The sequence below is a fragment of the Rosa chinensis genome, chromosome 4, assembly GCF_002994745.2.
Source record: "Rosa chinensis cultivar Old Blush chromosome 4, RchiOBHm-V2, whole genome shotgun sequence".
NCBI classification, from domain to species: domain Eukaryota; kingdom Viridiplantae; phylum Streptophyta; class Magnoliopsida; order Rosales; family Rosaceae; genus Rosa; species Rosa chinensis.
In genome coordinates, this window is record NC_037091.1 from 42,537,900 (window position 1) to 42,560,324 (window position 22,425).

Below are 22,425 nucleotides of genomic sequence, written 5' to 3' on the forward strand. Positions count from 1 at the left end.
GGGATATGTTTTGCTCGTTCACTATTAATATGTTAAGTATATCGATCAAGATGCCACTTATATAGATTACTCGTCTAGCTACTTGATTAGTAGTAGAGAGAGCTTATGATATACACAAGTGACATGTTCCTCTTTAATTCTTTGGTCGGAAGCACCAAACAAAGTATGAAAAGATAAACTAATAGAAAAATCAAGAAGAAGAGCCTGAAGTTGCCGGCATTTTTTTCTCTCGCTCACATCTTAATTGTCAACATAAAGTACATATTTATATGTGCATGCGATAAACTCCCAAACCTAGTAGAATTAAAAAAAAAAAAAAAAATTGGAATTAAGTTGATCGCAAAAAAGAAAAATTTATATTAGGTTAATTATGCGGGAGATGAGCTTTATAAACTTTTAGGGGACCAGTTGACCAAAAAAAGAAATAAAAAAAAACCTTTAGGGGACCAGAGTTGAAGCCCAAAGAACGCCCAAGATTCAGACCTACCCAAATTCGAGCGTAAGAAGTAAGAACACGCAGCAGCCGCGGCAGAAAAACAAAACAAGGTCTTTCTAGACAAGAAGAAGAGAGAGAAACAAACAAGAAGCCGCAAACAACGGTAGGAGAAAGCTCGACTCACCCTTGTCCTGTCCTTCAAGATGAGGTATGCCCTAAGATTTGTGCTTTTGGTTTGTTATTTCTCTCTCCTTTTGCAATTTTGATTTTTGTCTCCGTCTCAACTTGGCTTTGTGCTGTCTTTTGTGATTCGTGCCGTGTCTTTTCTGCTTTTGTCTCGTTTAGTAGTTTTCTCTCCCCTTCTGTAGGTTTGTGATTTCTGTCCGTCTCTTTTAGTGCGCTCTTGTTGTTGTCCAAGAATTTCGTGGGTGTGTTTCCATTTTGTTTCTCTTGTTCTCTTACTTTGATTCGAGATAATAAGGCTGGGCCGCAATTGTAGATTGCTTCCTTGTTCCTTGGATTTGTAGATTCGGGATCTTAGAAATGTAACATGACTAGAAAACACAAAGGAAGAAATTGATGAACTCTGCATTTCATTGATGGTCAAACCAGCAAAGCAGAAAATTAAAGGAACTGATAACACTCCTTCTGTATGAACTGTTGGATACTCCAAAGATTGTCAGTTCCTTCCTAACTCTATAGGGACTGACTTATTTGTAGATAAACTCTAAAGTTAAAACATGTATACCTAAATGCTTACAATTCTTTTTTTTTTTTTTTTTGAGTTTATCTGCAGTTACAATTGTAGATAAACTCAAAGGTTAAAATATATAACTAAAAAAGAATAGAATTAAGGGATTAGGTGAAACAGTTATCTGTTATTGTTATCCTCTCAAGCTTGATCAAAATCAAATCTCATCCAAAACAAAGACATATTGAACCATAGTATCACTTCAAAGTAAGAACCATTACAATTTTGCATATATAACTGAAGTTCCATCTGCTTTGAAGGAGTTTAACTCTACCTTGTTGAACTCAAATTGTTTGAAATTTTTGTATGTTGTCATTTTGTTATTCTACATTAGTCTTGAAAATTTTGTATTTTGTCATTTGCAAAGTTGGGAGAGTGGTTGGAGGGAAGGCATGCATCTTTTGTGATTTCATAGGAACTCAAATCTTTGGCTTTCATAGGTCTCAAAGGCTCAAATTGGACATCCTAATTGATTTTTAAATCTATGTTTAATGAATTTACCCAAACTAAGGGCATGGAAGCTGCCATTTTTGTTTGTGTCCCCACCTTGTTTAGCTTTTTTTTAGTTTTTTTTTTCTGGTCTTTCTCCACCTTATCTAGCTATATTATTTTCTAGTAACTTATTTTAGAAAACTGCTTCAAGTAACATCATGGGAATAAGTGTAGCGCCCAAGTTGATTAATTGAATTAAACTTGACTTTTTAGTATGAAGAGAAGAAAGAAATTCAAATTTGCGTCTTAAATGAAACTGGCAGAATAGAATTAGCTGTATTCAATGAGATACAATAGTAGACAGATTCAGATACTTCTCTTCTTGTAGCTGATGCTAGATCTCTCCCCCCCTCCCCACTCCCCCCTCCTCCCTCCCTTTTTCCCCCATGTAATATACAGTGAATATCATAATGTTAGCCTTATACATTGGTATCTATACGTAATTGACTTCCTTACAATTATTGTTTGATCTGAGAGTATGGTCTCCTTTGTCTACTGCTGCTGCTTTGGTCAGTTATCTAAGGATTTTCTAACTAGCTAATTTAGGTTCAGTATAGTGTTTAAATTTTTAATTATTGTTTATCTGACTTTAAGTGTGTTTAACTTAATTTTTATCTTTTCTTTTATATCCTTAAAAGTTTCATCTACTTTTTCTTTTACTACGTGTCTGTTTTTTGATGCACTGGTTGATGATGTTTTTTGTTTTTTTAGGCCATCATAGCCTTAGTGGCCATGTGCTGAAAACATTTCTGGATCGTGCTGTCTCTTATGGAAGAGTTTAGGGTTTCTATCAAGACTTGTTTGTAATTTGATCCCAAGTGTATTTCCGGAGTTGGCACGATACAAAGTTAGAATTGAGAAAATGGAGGTGGAAGCAGAGAAACAAGTAACTAAAATTTCACTCCATGAGATTGAGGAGGCTGTTAGATTATGTGATTATTTGAAAGGGTTTAGAAGAGAAGAACTCATAGATAAGTTGTTCGACCAGTTTGGTTTACCGAAATTCACTTTTGTTAATCACCTGAGGTATGTATTTAAATTTTTCAGTTTTGTTAATTGGAAATTTATTAAAGATAACCTCTTTTGGGGCATATAGTTGTAACCCCCTGAGACATAACAAGCCCATAACATAAAATTTTATTCACTAACTTCATTCTAGCTAGTATTCTTAAATTCTTTTAATAACCTGTCCAATGCTTTGTTCCTCTTAAATCTTAGAGCCTGACATTCCATATTGGAAAGGATTGAATACATCCCTCTCTGACTCATTAAAACAACCTGATCTTTAAGTATTGTTTATATATTGATGAGATTTTCGTCGAGAGTCAAGAAGCAATAAATAAAATTCAAGCCAAGAAACTCATCACAAATTCATGATGATCTTTTCATTTGGAATTTTTTTTTAAAAAAACAAGGATAAAGACAGATTTTGCTCAACAATTGCTGATTTGTTTTCAATCAGTAGTCGCCTAAGGGTTCTAGATACAATGGATAAGGCTACATTCTCATCGGGACAGAATGTTTGAATAGGTTTCAATTTATTTCTAAGATAAAGTGGTCATCAATTGAAGAGATTCTTGGCTTGAATTTTATTTGCTGTTTTATTGCATCTTATTAATGAGACAAGGCATAGCCAAGCGTGGTCTAGGAAAACTGTGGTATGAATACGGGCCTAGGTGGGATAACATTTGAAATTAATTGTGAACTAGCCTATGTTAATGTACTTATCCAGTCATGCATGTATGATTAGTAGAATTCTGCATGAAAATCCATTCTAACATTTGCTCACTACAAGTGCACATGCACACACAGGCTAAGATACTTGTGCAGACACAGTCACTTTTACTTGTCTAATTCTTTGAGAGTAGGTGCTGGACTCTCATTATTATTCTTTGAGACGCATTAAATATTTTTCCTTTCAAAGTCTGCTGCCATCCTTAAATTAGAGAGGGAGGGAGGGAGGGAGGGAGGGAGGCGCCATCGAGGACATTTGAGTATTTTGGTTAGATTTAGAAAATGAATTTAGAAGTCAATTCAGACAACTATGTTTCTGAACTTCCTTTTGTTATTTTTTTACCTTCTTTTTTATTCATGTAGGCTCACGCTTGAGGAGATCTTACAAAAATCAATCATCACCCAGCTGCCTTCTTTAGTGAGGGCTTTCACTTCATTAGTGCGAGGCTTTTTCACAGTTAGGATTCCATTGGATTTTCAATTCTTTCTTGACTTCTTGGATGAGAATTGTGACAATAGGTAAGTGTTTCAAGTGTAACTACATACTACTTAAGCTTGATTTTGGTTGTGTAAACTTCAAGTGTTTCAAGATTTGATAATGTTAATTATCTGACATTTTGTGTCATACAATTATTTTGGTTTTTTTTTTTGCAGGCTTTGTATGGAAAATGCTGTCAATCATCCAATTCTTCTTAACAAAGAACAACGGATTTCTTATAGGTCAGAATTCCAGTTGATGTGCGAGGATCTGAAGCTCTCTGAATATGATCATTTCTACATCATAAGAACGTTACAACATGTAATTCGTTGTAGAAATGCATCCCACTGTTGGACAGACACTCTGAATCAACGACATCCACCGTCTAAGACTGAGGATTGGATCCAACTTGCATTTAAGGATTGTAAATGCACAGAAACGTACACAGATGATGCAATGTCCTTTGTGAGGTTTTGCAGCCACAATAACCTACACAAGGTAAGTAGTCTACTTATGTTTGAGTTAAATGCGTGTGGATGCATATAAAATGTTTGGTTAGTCGTGTATATGCAATTTTATTAATGTTTATTATTTTTTTGTAGTCTAGTAAATGTCAGAGGGACACTCTGGAAGAGGAATTAACGCTATTTTGGCCTGGTTTTCTTTCTCTGCTCCATGAGGCTGCTAGTAAGTGTGGACTCCATATCAACCAGCGGATGGCAAACATGAGTTTCTAGGAATCTCGAGAAATCTTGTAAACCTTTTGAGTGTAGGAGTTGGTTTTCGTGGGTGCAAAATGTAGGCCAATAACAATTATGTGGATGCCTTCTTTGTAATTTGGGGAGATTACTGGGCCTGAATTTTCTGTCAACTATTTAAGTGACAAAACTGATTCCTTGTTGCTCAACTGACTTTCCTCCATGATTCCATCAATATGAATCACCAAAATCATGTGATTTAATGCTCCAACGCCCATAAAATAGTGAATGAATTCTTTGGCAGCTAGCTTCCTTATTTTAATCTGAATTGAATCCCATAACAACTAGGAAATAATTTCCTTATTTAATGCTCCAATGGTTAAATTTGCATAATTGTGGAGATGCTCTAAAAGTGAAACGATGGAGTCATGCTCCAGCCGCATAGGATTTTCATATGGGAAATATATTCATTATTGTTTAAGGAAAACAGAATTGAGAGAGAATTGAGTTGTATTTTCATTGATAATATGGGTCTCTTTATATAGAGGATTACAAGCATAGAGAGAGTTGTATATGGAAACATAATCGTAAATTGATTGGATATCACCTAAGATTTTCCGAGAATATCTATAATATAAACCCTATTTCAACTAGAGCAAGTAACCTCGAGTTTGGGCCAGACACATATTCTGGATTTACTTGAACACTCCTCCTTGTGTCGCCCAAACGTGGTGCTCCTCTTGTTGCCTCATTAAAAACCTTGCCGAGTAACAAAAACCCTGTGGGACAAAAATAACCTCGGTCGAAGGGGAAAAAGAGCACAATACATCTTTCACGTTTCAAGACCATACATGTAGACATCTCCCCTTGATGTCTGCATCTCCCCCTAATAACTACGGTCATGGGAGTTCGGATAACTTCCGCAAACGATGCTACCAACATATTTCTCGAAAGTGGAATTTAGGCAATGACTTAGTGAGCAAGTCTGCCACACTGTCCTCAAATCAAACCTAATTCACTTTGATCTTGAGGAGAGTCTGTTGTTGCTGATCATGCTTGGTGTTGTCGTTTTTGATGTAGCCTTTGCTTCTTTATTCAAAACAAGCAGCATTATCTTAAATGTTCATAGGCTCATCTGTGGTAGACTTCAAACCACAATTGTTTCAAACATGCATAATTATGGATCCAATCCATATACATTCACGAACCACTTTGTGAAGAGCAATAATCTCTGCATTGTTCGAACATATAGCGACTAGGGTCTATTTCTGTAGACCTCCAAGATATCACGGTTTTTACCCATGGTGAACACTTAACCATTTTGGGAATGACCTTTGTGTGGGTCAGAGAGATACGCAACATCAGCAAAACCTTCCAAAACACATGTTTTTTTGGGATGAGGATAGTGGACGCAGGCCAGTGTTGGCGGCGTTCCTGGTGTGTGATGGGTCTGAATCCATCATCTCTTTGTAGGGATAGAATAAGCCCATATCAATCATACATCTCAAGTATCGAAAGATATCCTTTATACCAATCCAATGGCGTCGCGTTGGTGCAGAGCTATATCTAGCTAACAAGTTCACGGCAAATAAGATGTCCGGTCTTGTGCATTGAGCTAAGTACAATAATGCGCCTATTGTACTGAAGTAAGGCAGTCCTGCCTTTAGCACATCTTCATTATTATCCTTCTAACGAAGATGATCATTTTCAGGATCAAGACTACGAACGATCATGGGGGTGCTTGAAGGTTTGGCCTTGTCAAAATGCCTAAGCATCTATCAACATGATGCTCAAGTTCCAAACCGAAACATAATCGTGTTCTCCCAAAATCCTTCATCTCAAACTCAGATTTCAAGTGTTCAGCAGTTTCCCTTAACTCTTTAAGGGCTTCTAATGAAGATCATGTCCAACATGAACCGCAATAGAATCCGAAACTTGTTATGGAAACGCGTGGGCATATCCCTTCCCAATCAAGTAGTCATCTTTGTGAGCATTTCAACCTTATTGTAAACGCGCTCCGTGGTCTAGAGCCACTTGACTTGGGTAAATGAAGTTCACCATGAACCTTCATGTATATTCCATATCTAGATCCCCATGTAGATACGTAGTGACCACATTTGTAAGCTGCATGTTTAGTTATTTGGAAACTACCAAACTGACAGGGTAGTGGAGTGCAATGACATTCATTACGAGATAATATGTCTCATACTAGTTGATTCCAGGGCGTTTTGTGAGAAGCCTTGTGCCATAAGGCGAGATTGCCATCTCTTTTTCTCATCACGATTTCTAACGAAGACCCGTTAGTCAATAGTTTTATGTTAGGAGGTGTTGGCATCACTGACTAGAAAACCTTCATCTTCTTTAGAGAATCTAACTTAACCTGGATCGCATCTTTCCATTTAGGCCAAATCTCTCTACATTGACATTTATTCATCTACGGAGCATGGTTCGATATCATCTGACTCAACAAACTCATGCGCAACTACATCATCAATTATGATGGAGTTTTTATCCCACGTCTCATGTACACTAGTGTAAGTTTCATAGAGCTCTATATTCTCAGAAATAGGTTCTGACGTTGAGGCGTCTCCCAATGATAACCATAACTCAGAAGATACTCATGAGACGGATTTTGAGTGTTGATGATCAAAGGAGTGGAGTGTGTCAAAGTATCCTTCGAACCCACGGGTCTCCCATGCATCCTAGTTGGGGCCATGACCTGTAACGCCAGAGTACCACTCTCATTGGCGTTGGCGCCATGCCTACCTCTTTGTAGGGTGGCGCTACGTCCTCTCGTAGGGACGTCATTCCTTGCAGACATGTTTGCAGCATATTTGTGTGATCTCGTCACTTTAGTAGGGATCGAGATGAGACATAGTGGGGACAAACCACGACAATTCATGTCGTTGCTGCTGAACATCTGTGTTCTTATCTCCCCCTAATGATGGGAAGAAAGTCTCATCAAAGTGACATCAGCAAATCTAGCGGTAAGGAGATCGCCTAGCAAGGGCATGAAGTGGTGAACGATTGTTGAAGTCTCAAATCCAACGTAGTTGCCCATTCGTCTGTGAGGACTCATCATAAAGCGCTGTGGAGGCTCAATTGGCACATAAATAGCACACTCAAATAAGCGTAAGTACAATACTTGTACCCAGTCACTAGCTGTAACGCAGAGGTAGATTGAGTGGCGGTGGGTCGTAGAAGAATTAGCATAGCTGCATGCGATATTGCATCACCTCAAACGGATATAAGGGGATTGGTGTGCATTACCAATGTCCTGACTACCATCGTAGTCATTTCTGTGAGACCATTTGGGTGTGTTCATGAGAATATGATGTCCGACATCAGTCCCAATGCAATAACCATCGAAAGTCTTCGATGTTAACTCGCTAGCATCGTCAAGTCTAATTGACTGAATATGATTATCCGGGGAGTGAGCCCATTGTCATATGATATTTGCTAGGAGTGTAGCATAAGCAGCATTACAAGTGAACAATGGCACAACATGTGACCAGCTTGTTTGCGTGTTAACCAATATCATGAGATATTTAAACGTCCGCAAGTTGGTTGAATCAGTCCACAGAATCCCTATGGATTCTATGTAAGAATATAATGAGTATTTCCGTAGGACGGTCTCAATCCTTTTCCTTAAGGAACGGGCTTTGTAAAACGAGCGAGAGGCTTTAGAAGCAACCAATGAGAATTTTGGTTAGGCCTGAGAGTCTGAAACACTATTTTGAAGTAAGTTGGTGATTGCAGCATTACTTAGGGCACCATAACCATGATGGACGCCTATGCCAGCCCTAGGCTGGTGGTGGACGGAGGAAGTGCCCTAGGCAGCAGCGTCGGTCACACTTGGTCCAGGAATCAACTTTTGATTCATGCTTCATTTTGCTCGAGAGAAAAGATGTCCATGTGAAGTCTTTCATAGCCGGATCATCATATCATGACTAGGATGACCTATCTTGTCGTGACAAAGCCAATATGTGTCTAAATCCAAGAGATCTTCTCTCATGAATTTATTGGATTTAATAGATCGAATAGTGACATAGAGTCCACTAGAGAGACACATAAACTTCTCTAAGATGCGCCTTTGTTAGCAATTGTCAGAGGCATTGCAAAGGAACTCATTTCCATTCTCTACATGCGTTTTTGCATGGAATCCGTTGGCTATTCATAGGTGCGATTTTCCCTAAGAGCGTAGACAGTTTATGTGATAGTAATCAAGGTGCCATTTGGTAAGTGGAACTTGAGCTATTCCATGTCTTTGAATTAATACCGATGGCCCAGCCATCGTAGTCACAAAGTAAAATGCTCAGAATCAAAATTGAGTCATAATGAAAAGAACTAGAAATTTTATTCATAAGCCAACGGAGTTACATCATTATCTTTTTGACCAAAGAAAATCTAATCCAAAATGCTAGCTAATGCAAACAATGGTAGTCATCTAACTTCTTTCGGTAATTCCAAAATAAATGTGACCAGGTGAATAGAGAGATGTCGGTGGAGCAAGGCTCGCTTAAGTACCACTAATCTCAAAACCTTCCTAGACATCTCACTTACTTTAGGTGAGCCTACTTTGAAGAAAAACTAAACCATTGGCTTTTACTACAAAAAAAAATAGCAATTGCCTATTACATCTCTTAGAAAAATAAAGACTTAAACAGAATTGGCGATCTATTGATCCCAACCAGATTTCTAGTCTTCAACCCTTCACTCTAGATCATCTTCTTGATCTTCTTGTTCCACATCGTGAGCTTCTCTTGCTTCACAATATGCTTTGTAGGCGGTGACAATTTCTTCACGAGCTCTACAAATGTGTGCCTAATGACCAGATACTCCACATCGAGAACATACATCTTTTTGCTCAGACTCCATTGATTGAGGCGCTTTGAAAGTGTCATTTAAATGGCTTTTAGTGTTGGTGGCACCACCAACATGGCCAGAGGCGTTGCCTCCCTCTCTCTTTCTACATTTTCCTCCCTCTCTCTTTCTACATTTGCCTCCCTCTCTCTTTCTACATTTGCCCCCCTCTCTCTTTCTACGTTTACCTCTTTGGTTCCGTGTTCGCCTATTTTGGCAGTTACCTTCCCAAGTAGAGCGATTATATGGACCAGAACGTCCTGAAATATCCCTAAGATTAGGGTTTCGCTCTTGGCGCCCTCTCTTGGGGGCGCGACTATAATTGAATTCCGGAATATGCTCTCTTTCCTCAAATCTCGAATTATAGTTCTTCAGAAAGATGTTGTCATACATTTCAGCGACATTCATAGCTCCAATGAGCTCATGAAACCTTGTGATCTGTCATGCAATAACATTGATTCGATAGTTCTTAACAACCATCAATGCAGAGAGGGGAATGTAGAGAGAGTCTTCTCAATCAACATAGCATCTGTGATCTCTTTATCATAGAATTCCATTAAGGATTTAATGCGAAGTGCTTTCGAGTTGTTGTAACGTCCCGTATCTTAATTTACCTGTTTACTAGTCATTTGGACTGTAAACGACAACTATTTTCACTTTTACTATCGTTTCGGTACTGTTAGTGGCCCTAAAAGTTGACTTTTGTTCGGGTCAAAATTTGAGAAAATTTCCTTCATGAAAGTTGTAGAGGACGTTAAACCGAGCGCGTGCATATGTGGTACGTAAAAATCGGAGTTCGTATGCGAAAGTTATAAGCTAAAGATTAAAGTTACTGTTCATGGTTACTGTTCACGGTAACTTTCTATAAATAGCCGAGCTACTGTGGTAAGTTTCCATTTTTGGAAACCTACCCGGTTTTTTCTCTCTCCTCTCCCCCGACTCCTTCCTCTTCGGTTCGATTACGTCCTCCTTCGAATTCTTCAGTTTCCGGCCGACCCACGACTGAACCCGGGCACCGGCAGGCTCGCCTTCTCTCCCTTGTCACGCCTGGGGTGGTGTTTTGCGGTGGCTCGACCGGAGGAGCTCGGAATTGAGCTGCGAAGTTTACTGTAGCCGATCGGAGGTTTCGTCGATTTCCGGCGATTTCGGCTGTTTCCGGCCACCAAACCACTGTCGAAGGCGTGGTTTTTGCCAAGGATCGTTTTGCCCCTAGCCTTGAGCCACGATTTGCAGTGTAGAAGGAGAATCAAGGAGAACCCGATTCTAGGGTTCTTGGGTTTTCTGGGCTCGTGTTCAACGGCCAAATTGGAGCTCTTCGAGGTAAAATTGGAAAATGTGGTGAACATGAAAAATGTTGGGTCTGATGAGTAGGTGGCGCTGCCGAAATTTGGTGACCATTGGAGGTGGTGGTCACAGGCGCGTGAGCCCCACGCCCCACGCGCCGCCACTGGTGGGTGGCGCGTGGAGGCGTGTAGGGCAGTGTTTTAATTCCGGTTTTTAGCCCATTAAATCCTATAAATTGTGTAAAGCTTGTAGGTGAAGTTTGGTAATTTTTGGGGAAACTTGGAATTAATTATGAATTTTTGAAGTTTAGGGTTTCGATTATCGAATTAGGAGAATCCGACCGTCGGATATCTCTCGGTTCTGCCTTGGAACCTTTAAATTAACGAATTGGTATTAGTGGTATAATTTGGGCTGAATCCGAAGAGAATGGGAGATGTAATTGTGAGGAATTGATTTTAGGAATCGTATTAAATTGTTGAATAATTATTCACGGAGTATAATTGTGTACAGGATGACGTACCGAGCTATTGCTCGATGACGAAACTCGAATGCGTGATCGTCGGAATAGTACTGTGAGTGGACTTTTGTTTTTAAATAATGATGCATGCATTTATTTCTTAAAATAATGCTCTAGTTATTAATCATATTACATTTTGAGCAAATGAATTGATTTTCGGAATTTGATTTCGGTTTATCTCGTGGTTTTACTTTGAATAATGAGTTTCAAAGGTTGGTTATGATTTATAATTTTATTTGACGAATTACTTATTTCTGAGGTAATTTCCAGAATTAAGTATATTTCCAATCGCCGATTTAAGTTCCTGGAAGATTTTCGAGATGAGTTTCGATGGAGTTGGATTTCTCATTTATTTATTGACCTTCGGTTTTGGCATTGGGAATGCCTAATTAATGATTTTGGATTTGGTTTGTTTCTTGGAGATTTTGAGAGATTTTTGGAAATGGGATTTGCTTATACTAATTTCCGGTTTTGGTTACGGATTTGAGAATATTTTGGCGTGCGGGGTCACGTCATTGGAATATATGTTTTTCTCGTGAGAGATTGGGGAAGTCTTTCGGATTTTATGGATTTTGAATGTTTTCCTCACCATACTCGGGTCATTCGATTAGGTCTCCTCCTCACTTACTTTGTGTTTGTGAGTGGCAGTTGAGGTAGCTTATTCTCCTCCTCACTTACTTTGTGTTTGTGAGTGGTAGTCGAGGTGATTTATTCTCCTCCTCACGTGGGTGGCAGTCGAGGTTATTAGTTCTACTCCTCACACAATCTATGTGTGAGTGGCAGTCGAGGGTAGGTAGAGCCTAAGGGGCTCCTTTACCCGTATGGTGACATCTCTTCCCCATATCCTTTTATTTGTTACTTGACTAGCGGGGCTAGTACGATTCTTTTAGCCAGCGGGGACTGGTATGTTTTTACGAGACTTCGAGTTTTAAAGACATACGTTTTATAAATGTTGCATGCATCGAAGTTTTACGAATTTAAATTCGTGGGGAAGTAATACAATTCCTTTTCTTTTAATTAATTTATTTAGTCGTTTATTTTGTCCACTCACTCTAACATGTTTTTCAATTACTTTCCCCTGGGCCCTTCGGTTTCAAATGCCCAGTTTGCAGGAGAAATTAGTGAGGTCGGGCGTACATTGGAGTTGAGGCATAGTCAACCACATGGCTTCCGCATTTTTATTTGATTTAGGTTTTTCTTGATTACCCTTGCTGTTAGAATTGCCCTGATTACTTGAGGAAATTAATGTTATTTAAGTTGTGATTTGTGTTATGTGATTTTTGGTTGATGTTGTAATTTGGGAAGCAGGGTGGCTCCAAGAGAATAAGGATGGATGATTTAAAAGTGTAAATGTTTTCCTACAGGTTTTGGGTAGCCTACTTTTAGAGAAAGTTCCGCCAAATTTTTGGTAGAATTTCTTCTAAGGTGGGCCCCGCAGGGCCACTTCGGATTTCGAGGTGAAATCCAGGGCGGGTCCTGTCAGTTGTAGTTAAGAACTGACTTGAAATCACAGAAGCGGAGACTATGCCATCTTACTTCTAGGTCAGAAAGCAGGGAGTCACAGACATTGCCAAATCTTTCTTCGAGCGAGACCCACAGTCTTTTGGGGTCTTCTTCATTCATACACTCAAACTGGAGTGAATCATCCATATCACGAGTCATTAGGATGATGGCTTTCACCTTATTTGCCTCTAAGGCTGCTTTATTTGCTTCCAAAGCTTGAGGTTGCTCAACAGTTAGCACGTCCTGGCTAGGCTGGAGAATCGTATCCAGGACTCCATCAACCTTGAGATGCTGGCAGACATCACGAACCCACCTGTGATATTAAGAGCCAGTTGTTCCCAATGGAGTAAAGTCCAATTCGTTCAAGTTACTCATCCTGAAAGAGAACAAGAAATTAGGGTTAGTTTCGGAGCAAAAAAAGGCTACCAAGAAAACAAATAAAATTTTTGAGTGTTGTTGCTTCCAAGAAATTAGGAATTTCTGAGCGCAGTCGCTTCCAAGAAATTTGGTTCCAAGAGGGGTTGGATTAGATCGAAACAATGATATTTGCGGTCGATCGTTTTATCTTAACAAACTCTAAATTTGGAGGACTCTACAAACTCCAAGCTTGGAGTGAGCACGAACCCCCACAATTGGGCTTAATTTGGTCTCCCTTATGATAAAGAAAGGGGGGTAGAAGAAGAAAGGTTGCAAGTCCCCGAAAAAGAAGGGAAATTAAATGTAAAAACTCTAAAAAAGGGGAACTAAAGGAACCTTTAAAACATACCTTGAAAAGTGTAGAAAATTGCCGGAAAAAATCACTTGAAAAGTCACCAGAATTTAGTCGCCGGAGCTTAGCGGTGGTTGGCCGGAATTTTCTTGCAGTGGGCTGCCCTTGTCCTCTCTTTTCCCTTTTACTTTCTTTTTCTATTGCTCCCCCCCCCTTTTTTTTTTTTTTCTTCAGCCCAAGCCTACTGAGGAGAGGTGTGGGCCGCGTCAGTGGAGAGCTCTTTTCTTCTTCTTCGGCAGTGGGCCACATGGCTTTCCTCTTTTTCTCTCTCTCTCTCTCTCTCTCTCTCTCTTCTTCTTCTTCCTTTTCTTCTTGGCCGTTCTCCTTTTCTTCTTCTGACAGTGGGGTCGTTCCCCTCTTCTTTTTTTTTTTTCATTCTTGTCTTCTTCTTCTGGGCCCACTCTCTATTTCTCCTTCTTTTTATTCTCTTTCCTTTCTTCTTCTACACGTCTTCTTCTTTCTCCTTTTGTTTTTTTTTTTGTTTTTTGTTTTTTGTTTTTTGTTTTTTTTTCTGTTTCTGTTTCGCTGGCAGAGGCTAACCGGCTAATTGATGGGTGCAGTGGAGGCGCTGGGCAGTCGCTGGGTAGCAGGACAGTTGCAGGAGGCTGTTGGTGCTCGTGCAACTATGGTAGCAAGACTAGCACGTGTTAGGAGCGTTGGTGGAAAGGTTGAGATTTTTCCGGGTTTTGGTTTTTAGTTTTGGGATTTCAGGGTTAGGGCGTTGTGCTGGATTTACTTGAACAATTATATAGTATAGTATATATAGAGTGTCTTTTTAGTGAGGTATCCTTTTTTTTTACTATTTTAAGAGATCGATTATTAGACCAACTTTTCTATCACATATGGACATCTCCATTGTTAAGTTTTTTTGGTCTATGTGAGTAGATCACTTATGTAAATTTTCAGCTAAGTTAGATTTGGTTCGTCCATTGATTTAATCTAATTCGATAACTTAACGTTCACCAATTTGGTTGAAAATTTGTAAAAGTGATATATGTATGGAGTCCTCGAGATATTTTCACAAGAACTAACATAGGTGGTGATTTCACTTCTTTGCTGGAATTGACCGTGGCTGACCAATGTTGACTTTCTCGTCTTTTTGTAGGAAATTCCAAATTGGTCCATTTTGCGTCATTTTCTCTCAATTTTCACAACTCTGCTTATTTTCTACAAAATAAATAAAAATAAATTAATTACATATTAATTGACTTAGTGATTAGATTATTTCTATTGTTGTAGATAGAAACGTGTATAATCATGTATAAAGTTGCCTTTAATGGTAATCCGGCCAAACGAGAGACGTGTCAGAGTGAAGAAAGACAATATAGTATCTTATAGCTGCAAGTTGTTTAAGATTGAATGTAATACCGGGTACTCAAAAGTGAATAAAAGAACCGAGTGTTTAAATTAGTTATTTCTAGTAAATAAGAAATTGACTACTATTGATTTTCATTAATGTGTCAAAAAATTTAATTGAATTCTATTTTCATATTGCAAATATTGGTTGGTACCCATTTTCATATTGCAAATATTGGTTGGTACCTACACCCTATACATGTTGAGACATAGCAAATATAATTGACAATGGGAACATGATAATAGATATGCAAATAATTAAAGGTCATTAACCCAAAACACTAAAATTAGCCAAAATTATCTCACTTACCCCAGCAACAGATTTTTCTTCCCACTAACCCAATTCAAAATAAGATGACAATTTTGTCCTTAACCTAATTAAGAAACTACATCATGCCACTCTCTCTGTCTCTCTCTCTCTCTCTCTCTGTAAACCATAAACAATCGATTCTTCAAAAACCAGTGACTCTGATTCGTAAGCGGACTCTCATTAAGCTTCCCCGACCTCATGAACATTAGGTTCATCATCGACTTCGTCCGCCAGGAAGAGCCACAGCCTGTGGACTTCTACAGCGGGAAGAAGCCTTTTCACCGAAAGAAAGGCGACTTTATGTTCATGCCTCAGTGTGACCGGAACGAGAAGACCTGAGGCTTCATCAACGACCCGAACGACGACTGCCTTTTGCTCCAGAAGCTTCCGCCTCTCCGGACCGCCACGGCGACGCCGTCATCGACACCATCACCATCATCCTCTCTGAAGCGGAGCCCACTTTAGGAGAGCATTCTTGGCCACAAATCCAAGTTCGCCGCTCTCTTTGCTCTCAATTCCGGGGTTGAATATTGACCTGGCCAAGCCCGACTCCGAGTTTTGGATCGTGACTCATGAATCTGGGATGTTGTACGCCATTCATGACTGCACCTTCTGCCCATTATTCAGCCGTTGGACTCTCACAGTCCAAGTCTGGGCTCTCACAGTCCAAGTCTGCAACCGGCGAAGAAGACGTGGGTGCCCAAACTTTTAGTTTTTGTAAACTGTGGGCAGAAGTCAAAGAAGGAAAGAAAAAAAAAAAAAAAAAAGTCTTTATTATCTCGTAATAAAGTCTATTAGGGGCAATAAATGTCTATTGGGGGCAATACTTGTTCCAAATTGATGTAATCTCCTCATTTTTTTTCTTAATCAAATTTTTATTTGTCTAATTTTAGGGAGATTAGTTTCCATTCTGGCAACTGAAAGGTTTATTGGGGAGCAATAAACCTCTCCGCCCCCTATGAGATCTCTGACAAGCTCCTTAAGGACCTCCGGCGAGGTTTCATAAACTTTTATTGCCCCCAATAAAGGTCTATTCAGGGGCAATAAACCTGTCTGGTGACCTATGAGATATCCGACGACCTCCGGCTAGGTTTTCAGAGTAGTCCGATAGGTGGCAGCCGATGACTGGATTCTGGCGATCTGTGACCGGAGTCCTGCGTAATCTCCTATGGCTTCTCTCTCTCTCGATGTAACAAAGGAGTGAGGGCAAATAGTCTCCAAAAAAAACAAAAAAAAAACTTAATTGGGTATTAGGGAAGACCTTATTAGAGTCTCTGTGGGTAAGTGGGAAAAAAAAAGTAGGTGGTGTAAGGGGGAAAAATCCCTAGAATAAATCTAGAGAAAATGGGAAGGGCCGAGAGTCTTTGGGGAGGAAAAGAAAGGGGAAATAACAGGTTCCTGGGGAGAGAGAGAAAAAAAAGACTTTCTTTTTTCTTGATAGTGATGAGCAAAATAATAACAAATATTTTTTGGGTTGATGCGAAGATGATTCTTGATTGTGGTTTATTTGGTGATGTTATGAGTTTTGACACTACAAATAGAACTAATGAAGCCAATCATATTTGGAGTATTTGTGGTATTTAATCATCAGGGTGAGACTGTAATGTCTGGGGCATCATTGATGTATAATGAAACTTTTGGTTCCTTTACATGTTTATTTGAGACCTTTTTGGAGACAATGTCTAACAAGGCTCCAAAATCCATTTTTATTGATGAAGATGCTACAATGGCTAAAGGTTGTGCAGATGTGATGTGTAATATCCCGTATTTTCACTTACCCGTTTACTAGTCATTTGGACGGTAAACGACAACTACTCTCACTTTTTACCCTAATTCGGTATTTTAGTGGCCCTAAAAGTTGACTTTTTGATCGGGCCAAAATTTGAGAAAACTTCCTTCTTGAAAGTCGTAGAGGATGTTAAACCGAGTCCGTGGACATGTCATACACCCAAATCGGAGTTCGTATGCGAAAGTTATGAGCGAAAGATTAAACTTACTGTTCACTGTTACTGTTCAGGGTAACTTTCTATATATATGGAAAGTTACTGTGGTACCCCCCCCCCCCCCCCCCCCCGAGATTTTCTCTCTCTCCCCGCGTCGGCCCTCTCCCCTTCGATTGGCCGTCGTCCGACCATCAATCGGCGAGACCCAGGTGGCTGCTGACTCGTCTCCTCCTACGCTACATGCTGGTGGTCGTGGATTGTTACGATTTGGCCGGAGAAACGAGAATCGACGACGAGAAACAAACGGTGGCAGTTGACGTTTTCCGGCGATTCCGGCCATTTCCGGCCACCAAACCACTGTCGAAGGTGGGGTTTTTGACAAGGATCATTTCCCCCCTAGCCTGGAGCCGCGATTTGTAGCATAGAAGGAGAATCAAGGAAAACCCAAATCTAGGGTTTGGGTTTTTTCTGGAAATTTTTCACCGGCCGATTTGGAGCTCTTAAAGGTAAAATTGGATTGTGTTGTAGTTGAGAAAAATGATCAGTGTGTTGAGTAGGTGGCGCTGCCAAAATTTGATGACAATCGGAGGTGGTTGCCGGTGGCACATGGGGCCCACGCGCTGCCACTGTTGGTGGCGCGTGGAGGCGTGTAGAGCAGTGTTTTAATTCCGGTTTTTAGCCCATTAAATCCTATTAATTGTGTAGAGCTTGTATGTGAAGTTTGGTAATTTTTGGAGAAACTTAGAATTATTTATGGATTTTGGAATTTATGGTTCGATTATCGAATTACGAGAATCCGACCGTTGGATATCTCTCGGTTCTGTCTAGGAACCTTTAAATTAACGAATTGGTATTAGTGGTATAATTTGGGCTAAATCCGAGGAGAATGGAAGATGTAATTATGAGGAATTGATTTTAAGAATCGTATTAAATTGTTGAAGAATTAATCACGGAATATAATTATGTACAGGACGACGTACCGAGCTATTGCTCAATAACGGAACACGAATGCGTGATCGTCGGAATAGTACTGTGATTGAACTTTTGTTTTTAAGTAATTGATGCATGCATTATTTCTTAAAGTATGCTCTATTTATTCATCAATCTACATTTCGAGTATGAGATTATAAATTGATTTCGTATTATCTCATATAAATACTTTCATTATTGATTCGTTTCCGAAATTGCTTTTGATTTATAATCTTAATGGTGAATTATCTTATTTCCGAGGTGATTTCCGGAATTACTCTCTAATTATATTTTATTTCGATTTGAGACTTTTAAAGTAGTTTCAAAATGGGATTTCGATGGAGTTGTATTTCCTCTTTTTATATCGACTTTGGTTTTGGCATTGAGAATGCCTTGTTGATGATTTTGGGAATGGATTTTGTTCCGGTTTATGAATAATATTATTCCTGCCTATTTACTTTGAATTTGAGATGATCCTGGCGTGTGGGACACGTCATGGGAAATTCTTTTACGAGATATGGGGAAGCTTTGTGTATTTATGGATTTATGGTTATCGGATTTCCCTTGTGCCATACTTTGGGTGACTTATCATTGCTAGCATTGATTTCCGCCTTTGTGGCGCAGGTTACTGTCTCTGTGACAGTAATTCTGTAGCCCGGTATCCTATCCCTACACTTAGTGGCGTAAGGGTATATTACGGGAGTTATGGGAGTATTTTAGCCTGGGAGGCTATCACCCGAGCCTGGGTGGCTCACTCGTATGGCTATCGTCTTCCCCTACTCTTTATACTATTTTCAACTAGCGGGGCTAGTCCGATTTATTTTAGCCAGCGGGGCTGGTTCTATTTCTTTGAGTATCGGAGTTTCCACCTTTTCTTTTTTCGTATGTGACTAGCGGGGCTAGTCGGCCTTCAAGAGCGAAACTTCTCTTATTTTTATTTTTGTTAATCATTGCATGCATCGGGAATTCTTTTAAAGAAATAAATGTGGGAAAGTATAAAATCCATTTGGTATAAATTGTTTATTTCTTTTTGTCCTCTCACGCTAACGTTTTTATGTACTTTCCCCTGGACTCTTTGGTTTCAAATGCCCAGTTTGCAGGCGAATTAGTTGAGGTCGGGCGTACACAAAATTGAGGCATAGTCAACAGCATGGCTTCCGCATCTGCCTTTGAATTAGGTTTTCCTCATATATCTTTCTATAGAATTGCTCTGATTATCTATGGGATTTATGTTATTCAAGTTGAGATGTGTGTTTTGTAAATTGGAGATTGATGTTGATTTGGCGAGCAGGGTGGCTCCAAGAGCATAAGGATGATTTGATTGAGAAGTGTAAATGTTTCCTACAGGTTTGGGTAGCCCATTTTAGGGGAAGTTCCGCCAAATTTTTGGTAGAATTTCTTCTAAGGTGGGCCCCGCAGGGTCACTTCGATTTCAGGGTGAAATTCGGGGCGGGTCCTGTCAGTTGGTATCAGAGCGTTAGGTTGTCGGATTCTGTAGACTCGCTTCTATCCTGTTGCCCTAACCGCTTGATGTTACACAGTACCTCCCAAGTGATGGCCCGACTGCAGCGGTTCCCCATCGTATACTCTTCGGTGCTGATGTATTCATTAAGCGTGTACGGTACATGTCTTGTTGGTTTCCTTAGATTCTATGCCTCCTGTACGCCGACCTCATAGGAATTTCGCTACGTATCGGATTGATTCATGTCATGCACCTTTCCCTAGTAATGGTAGAGTAAAGCTACTCTACAGATTCGAGTTATACTATGAAATGTGATTCGAGGAAATGTTGTGGTTATTTCTTCCTCTATGCCAGTAAGTTTGTTGGAGCTGGGTTTAAGGTGTGAGAACGGAGTTCGATTTCGTGTTTGAGTATCGGAGACGAGCGATTATAGCTTTGGGCTGTCTCCGAATACTTAGAATCAGAATTGTGGTTTGATGTAGGACTAATAGTAATTGTGGTTCTAATCTTGAACCGAGTTACGGGGGATGTGTCATGCAGACGTGGTTGGTGTTGTGAGAGTCATTTTGGATTGATACTTTGCAATTTACAAAGACAACTGGATTGGGAATTTCCTCTATTTGGACACCTTGGTCTGTTGACCTGACCATGACTTGTGGACATAGTCTTGTCCAAGTGAAGAATATTGTCCGAGGTTGTGTGTTTTTGGTTAATGATTCGGTGAAATGGTTTATCGCAATTTCAGGGATTGATGATAGTGATCATGTTGGGTATCTATAGTGGTTCAAGCAAATCACTATATGATATGGAGTTTGATTCGAATTCTGAATCGTGGAGTCATAGGGATTGAAATGTAGTAAGTTCTGGATGGAGTGATTGTTAGATTGAATGGTCGAGATTTTATAAGAGTAGTAAGTAGAGTAACTCTAAGGACATGAGTTTTCCCAGTTGTCTCAGGAAGTATTTAAGGTTATAGTTCGACCGGAGTTCTAAGTTATATTTTGAGTAAAACTTCTTACGTGTTGAGCTTAAAATTGGATCGTTAGGTGGTGGGACCACCTTCGGATCTTGGTATCGCTGAGTGTGTTACATATTGTTGGACGGGTGTCCATCATATGATGGGTGATGTCGTCAGGGGAGGATGACTGGTACAGCAAAATTTAGGAATTTGCAATCTATTTAAAGCACAAAGGTGAGAATTGAGGATCTGAAAGGTTTCAGAAATCCAAGACATTCGAATCGTCTTTGACGGTTTTGATCACTTTATCGCGTATGAAAGTACTATTTGGTGTCGTTGGATATCCGTTTGGGTGAAATCATTGAACTTGGGATCAAGAATGGGTCGTAATAACCCCACGGAGTGTCCGTAGTAATGCAAGTGGAATTCCCATGTGATGTGGTTATGATCAAAGTTTTGAAGCTTAGAGTAACGAAGAAGGTTTGGTGATAGTTTCCTTGCGGGGCGATGCTAGTCAATAAGTTTTGGAATTCAGCCAGTATTTAATGATGGTTTTCTCGATGAGTCCTTTGGGGACTACGGAAGAATCTCTTTCCTGCTTGTGGATTTCGTTATTGCTTCGATATTGTTTCCTTAATTCGTAAGTTGATTTTCTTTTCTACAGTATTTGGGGTGTCTTACACTCACGTAATCGACTTTAGTTTACCCTTGAGCCTTCTACTCTCGAAATTTTGCTTTATGTTTCTGGTTACACATTCGAGATAATTGCAGGTTGCTTTGGACATAGGGTTTTTCAGTCACGAATGGAGGTGAACCTTTCTTTTGGAATGTTGAGTTCGGTGGGGTTGCTATGGAATCGATCAAATTAAAATGTCTGGCAAGGTTTCAGTTTGAGAATCGTTCATTTTAAGAATTGAATCTCTTTTATAGTTGGTCAACTCTTGGATCGGATTTGGAACATTTATAAGTGTTGTTGGTTACAGTGTAGTCCAGTAAAGGGGTTGGTACATACAGGGTTAGGGAAAATTTCCACAATGTTGTATCCGTAATAAAATTGTCATGAGGTTTTGTCAGCTAGTTTGAGATGATGCTATTTGGGCTGGTGAAGTAGTTATAAGAGAGAGTTTTCCTAACTAATTAAGAAAGCTATTCTATTTTGGATTGATCAAGATTCGAGCCTAACATCTAGTAATTCAGATCGTGGTGCTCTCGGTAGTGAGAATTACTAAGGTATATGAATTAAGAATATCATTTGGGGCAATAGAGATCAACGATAATGACATGGATTCAACCAGATTTTCGGCCTATGACTATTATAGAAATGTAGCCTCAGCTAAGAACAGTGTTAGTGCGATGCATCTCCTCCTGAATTCGAATCTTTGGGTTGGAATAGATTGTGAAGTGACGGTTATTGCTTTGCACCGGGTTTCGAACGATGTGGTACTCATTGCGTGCCATTAAATAAACACTTTCATGTGAAGAATCTTAACAGTTTGGATTGGAAACGTTGACAATTAGTAGATTCCTTGAAACATATGTGATTTGGAAGAGTTTTCCACTACATTACAATTATAGGAAGTTTGTGAGGAACGACGCTAGTTAGCTAGTATAAGATACTGTATGTGTAGCTAGCAAGGTAGCTATCAAATGAGTTTTCCTAGTCGACTCAGAACGTCATCTCATGGCTTGACCAATGATTTTAGTCAGGTATCAGTGTAGCGTAGCGGAAGTGTGGTGGTCCTATAACCTACTTGATTAAGAACTTGTGGATTCGTTCGAGGTTAACCTTTGTGCGTCGACAACTATGGGACCTTTATGTGAACGACCTTCGATTAGGAATTTAAGCACAAACAATTAAGGAAATCTGTTTTGAAATTGTTGACTAGCAATGACCATCTTGTG

The 22,425-nt window shown here is 39.6% G+C and overlaps 1 protein-coding gene across 2 annotated transcripts; it reads left to right on the forward strand.

The window, feature by feature from the left end:
* Positions 1–443: 443 nt before the first annotated feature.
* On the forward strand, positions 444–4,860 carry LOC112195965. Of its 2 annotated transcripts, none has more exons than XM_024336208.2 (5): positions 444–644; positions 2,391–2,705; positions 3,777–3,932; positions 4,068–4,389; positions 4,499–4,860. In XM_024336208.2, the coding sequence occupies exons 2-5, from the start codon at positions 2,542–2,544 to the stop codon at positions 4,499–4,501; spliced, it is 645 nt and encodes a 214-aa protein (XP_024191976.1). In that variant the 5' UTR covers positions 444–644; positions 2,391–2,541; the 3' UTR covers positions 4,502–4,860. The 2 variants fall into 2 exon arrangements, with proteins under 2 accessions (XP_024191976.1, XP_024191975.1); XM_024336207.2 differs by having other exon boundaries at positions 447–644; positions 4,494–4,860.
* The last annotated feature ends 17,565 nt before the right edge of the window (positions 4,861–22,425 follow it).

Coding starts and splice junctions, on each gene's coding strand:
- LOC112195965 (XM_024336207.2), top strand. CDS start 2,542: ATGGAGGTGGAAGCAGAGAAACAAGTAACTAAAATTTCACTCCATGAG. Junction 2,706..3,776: donor ACTTTTGTTAATCACCTGAG/GTATGTATTTAA, acceptor TTATTCATGTAG/GCTCACGCTTGAGGAGATCT. Junction 3,933..4,067: donor GATGAGAATTGTGACAATAG/GTAAGTGTTTCA, acceptor TTTTTTTTGCAG/GCTTTGTATGGAAAATGCTG.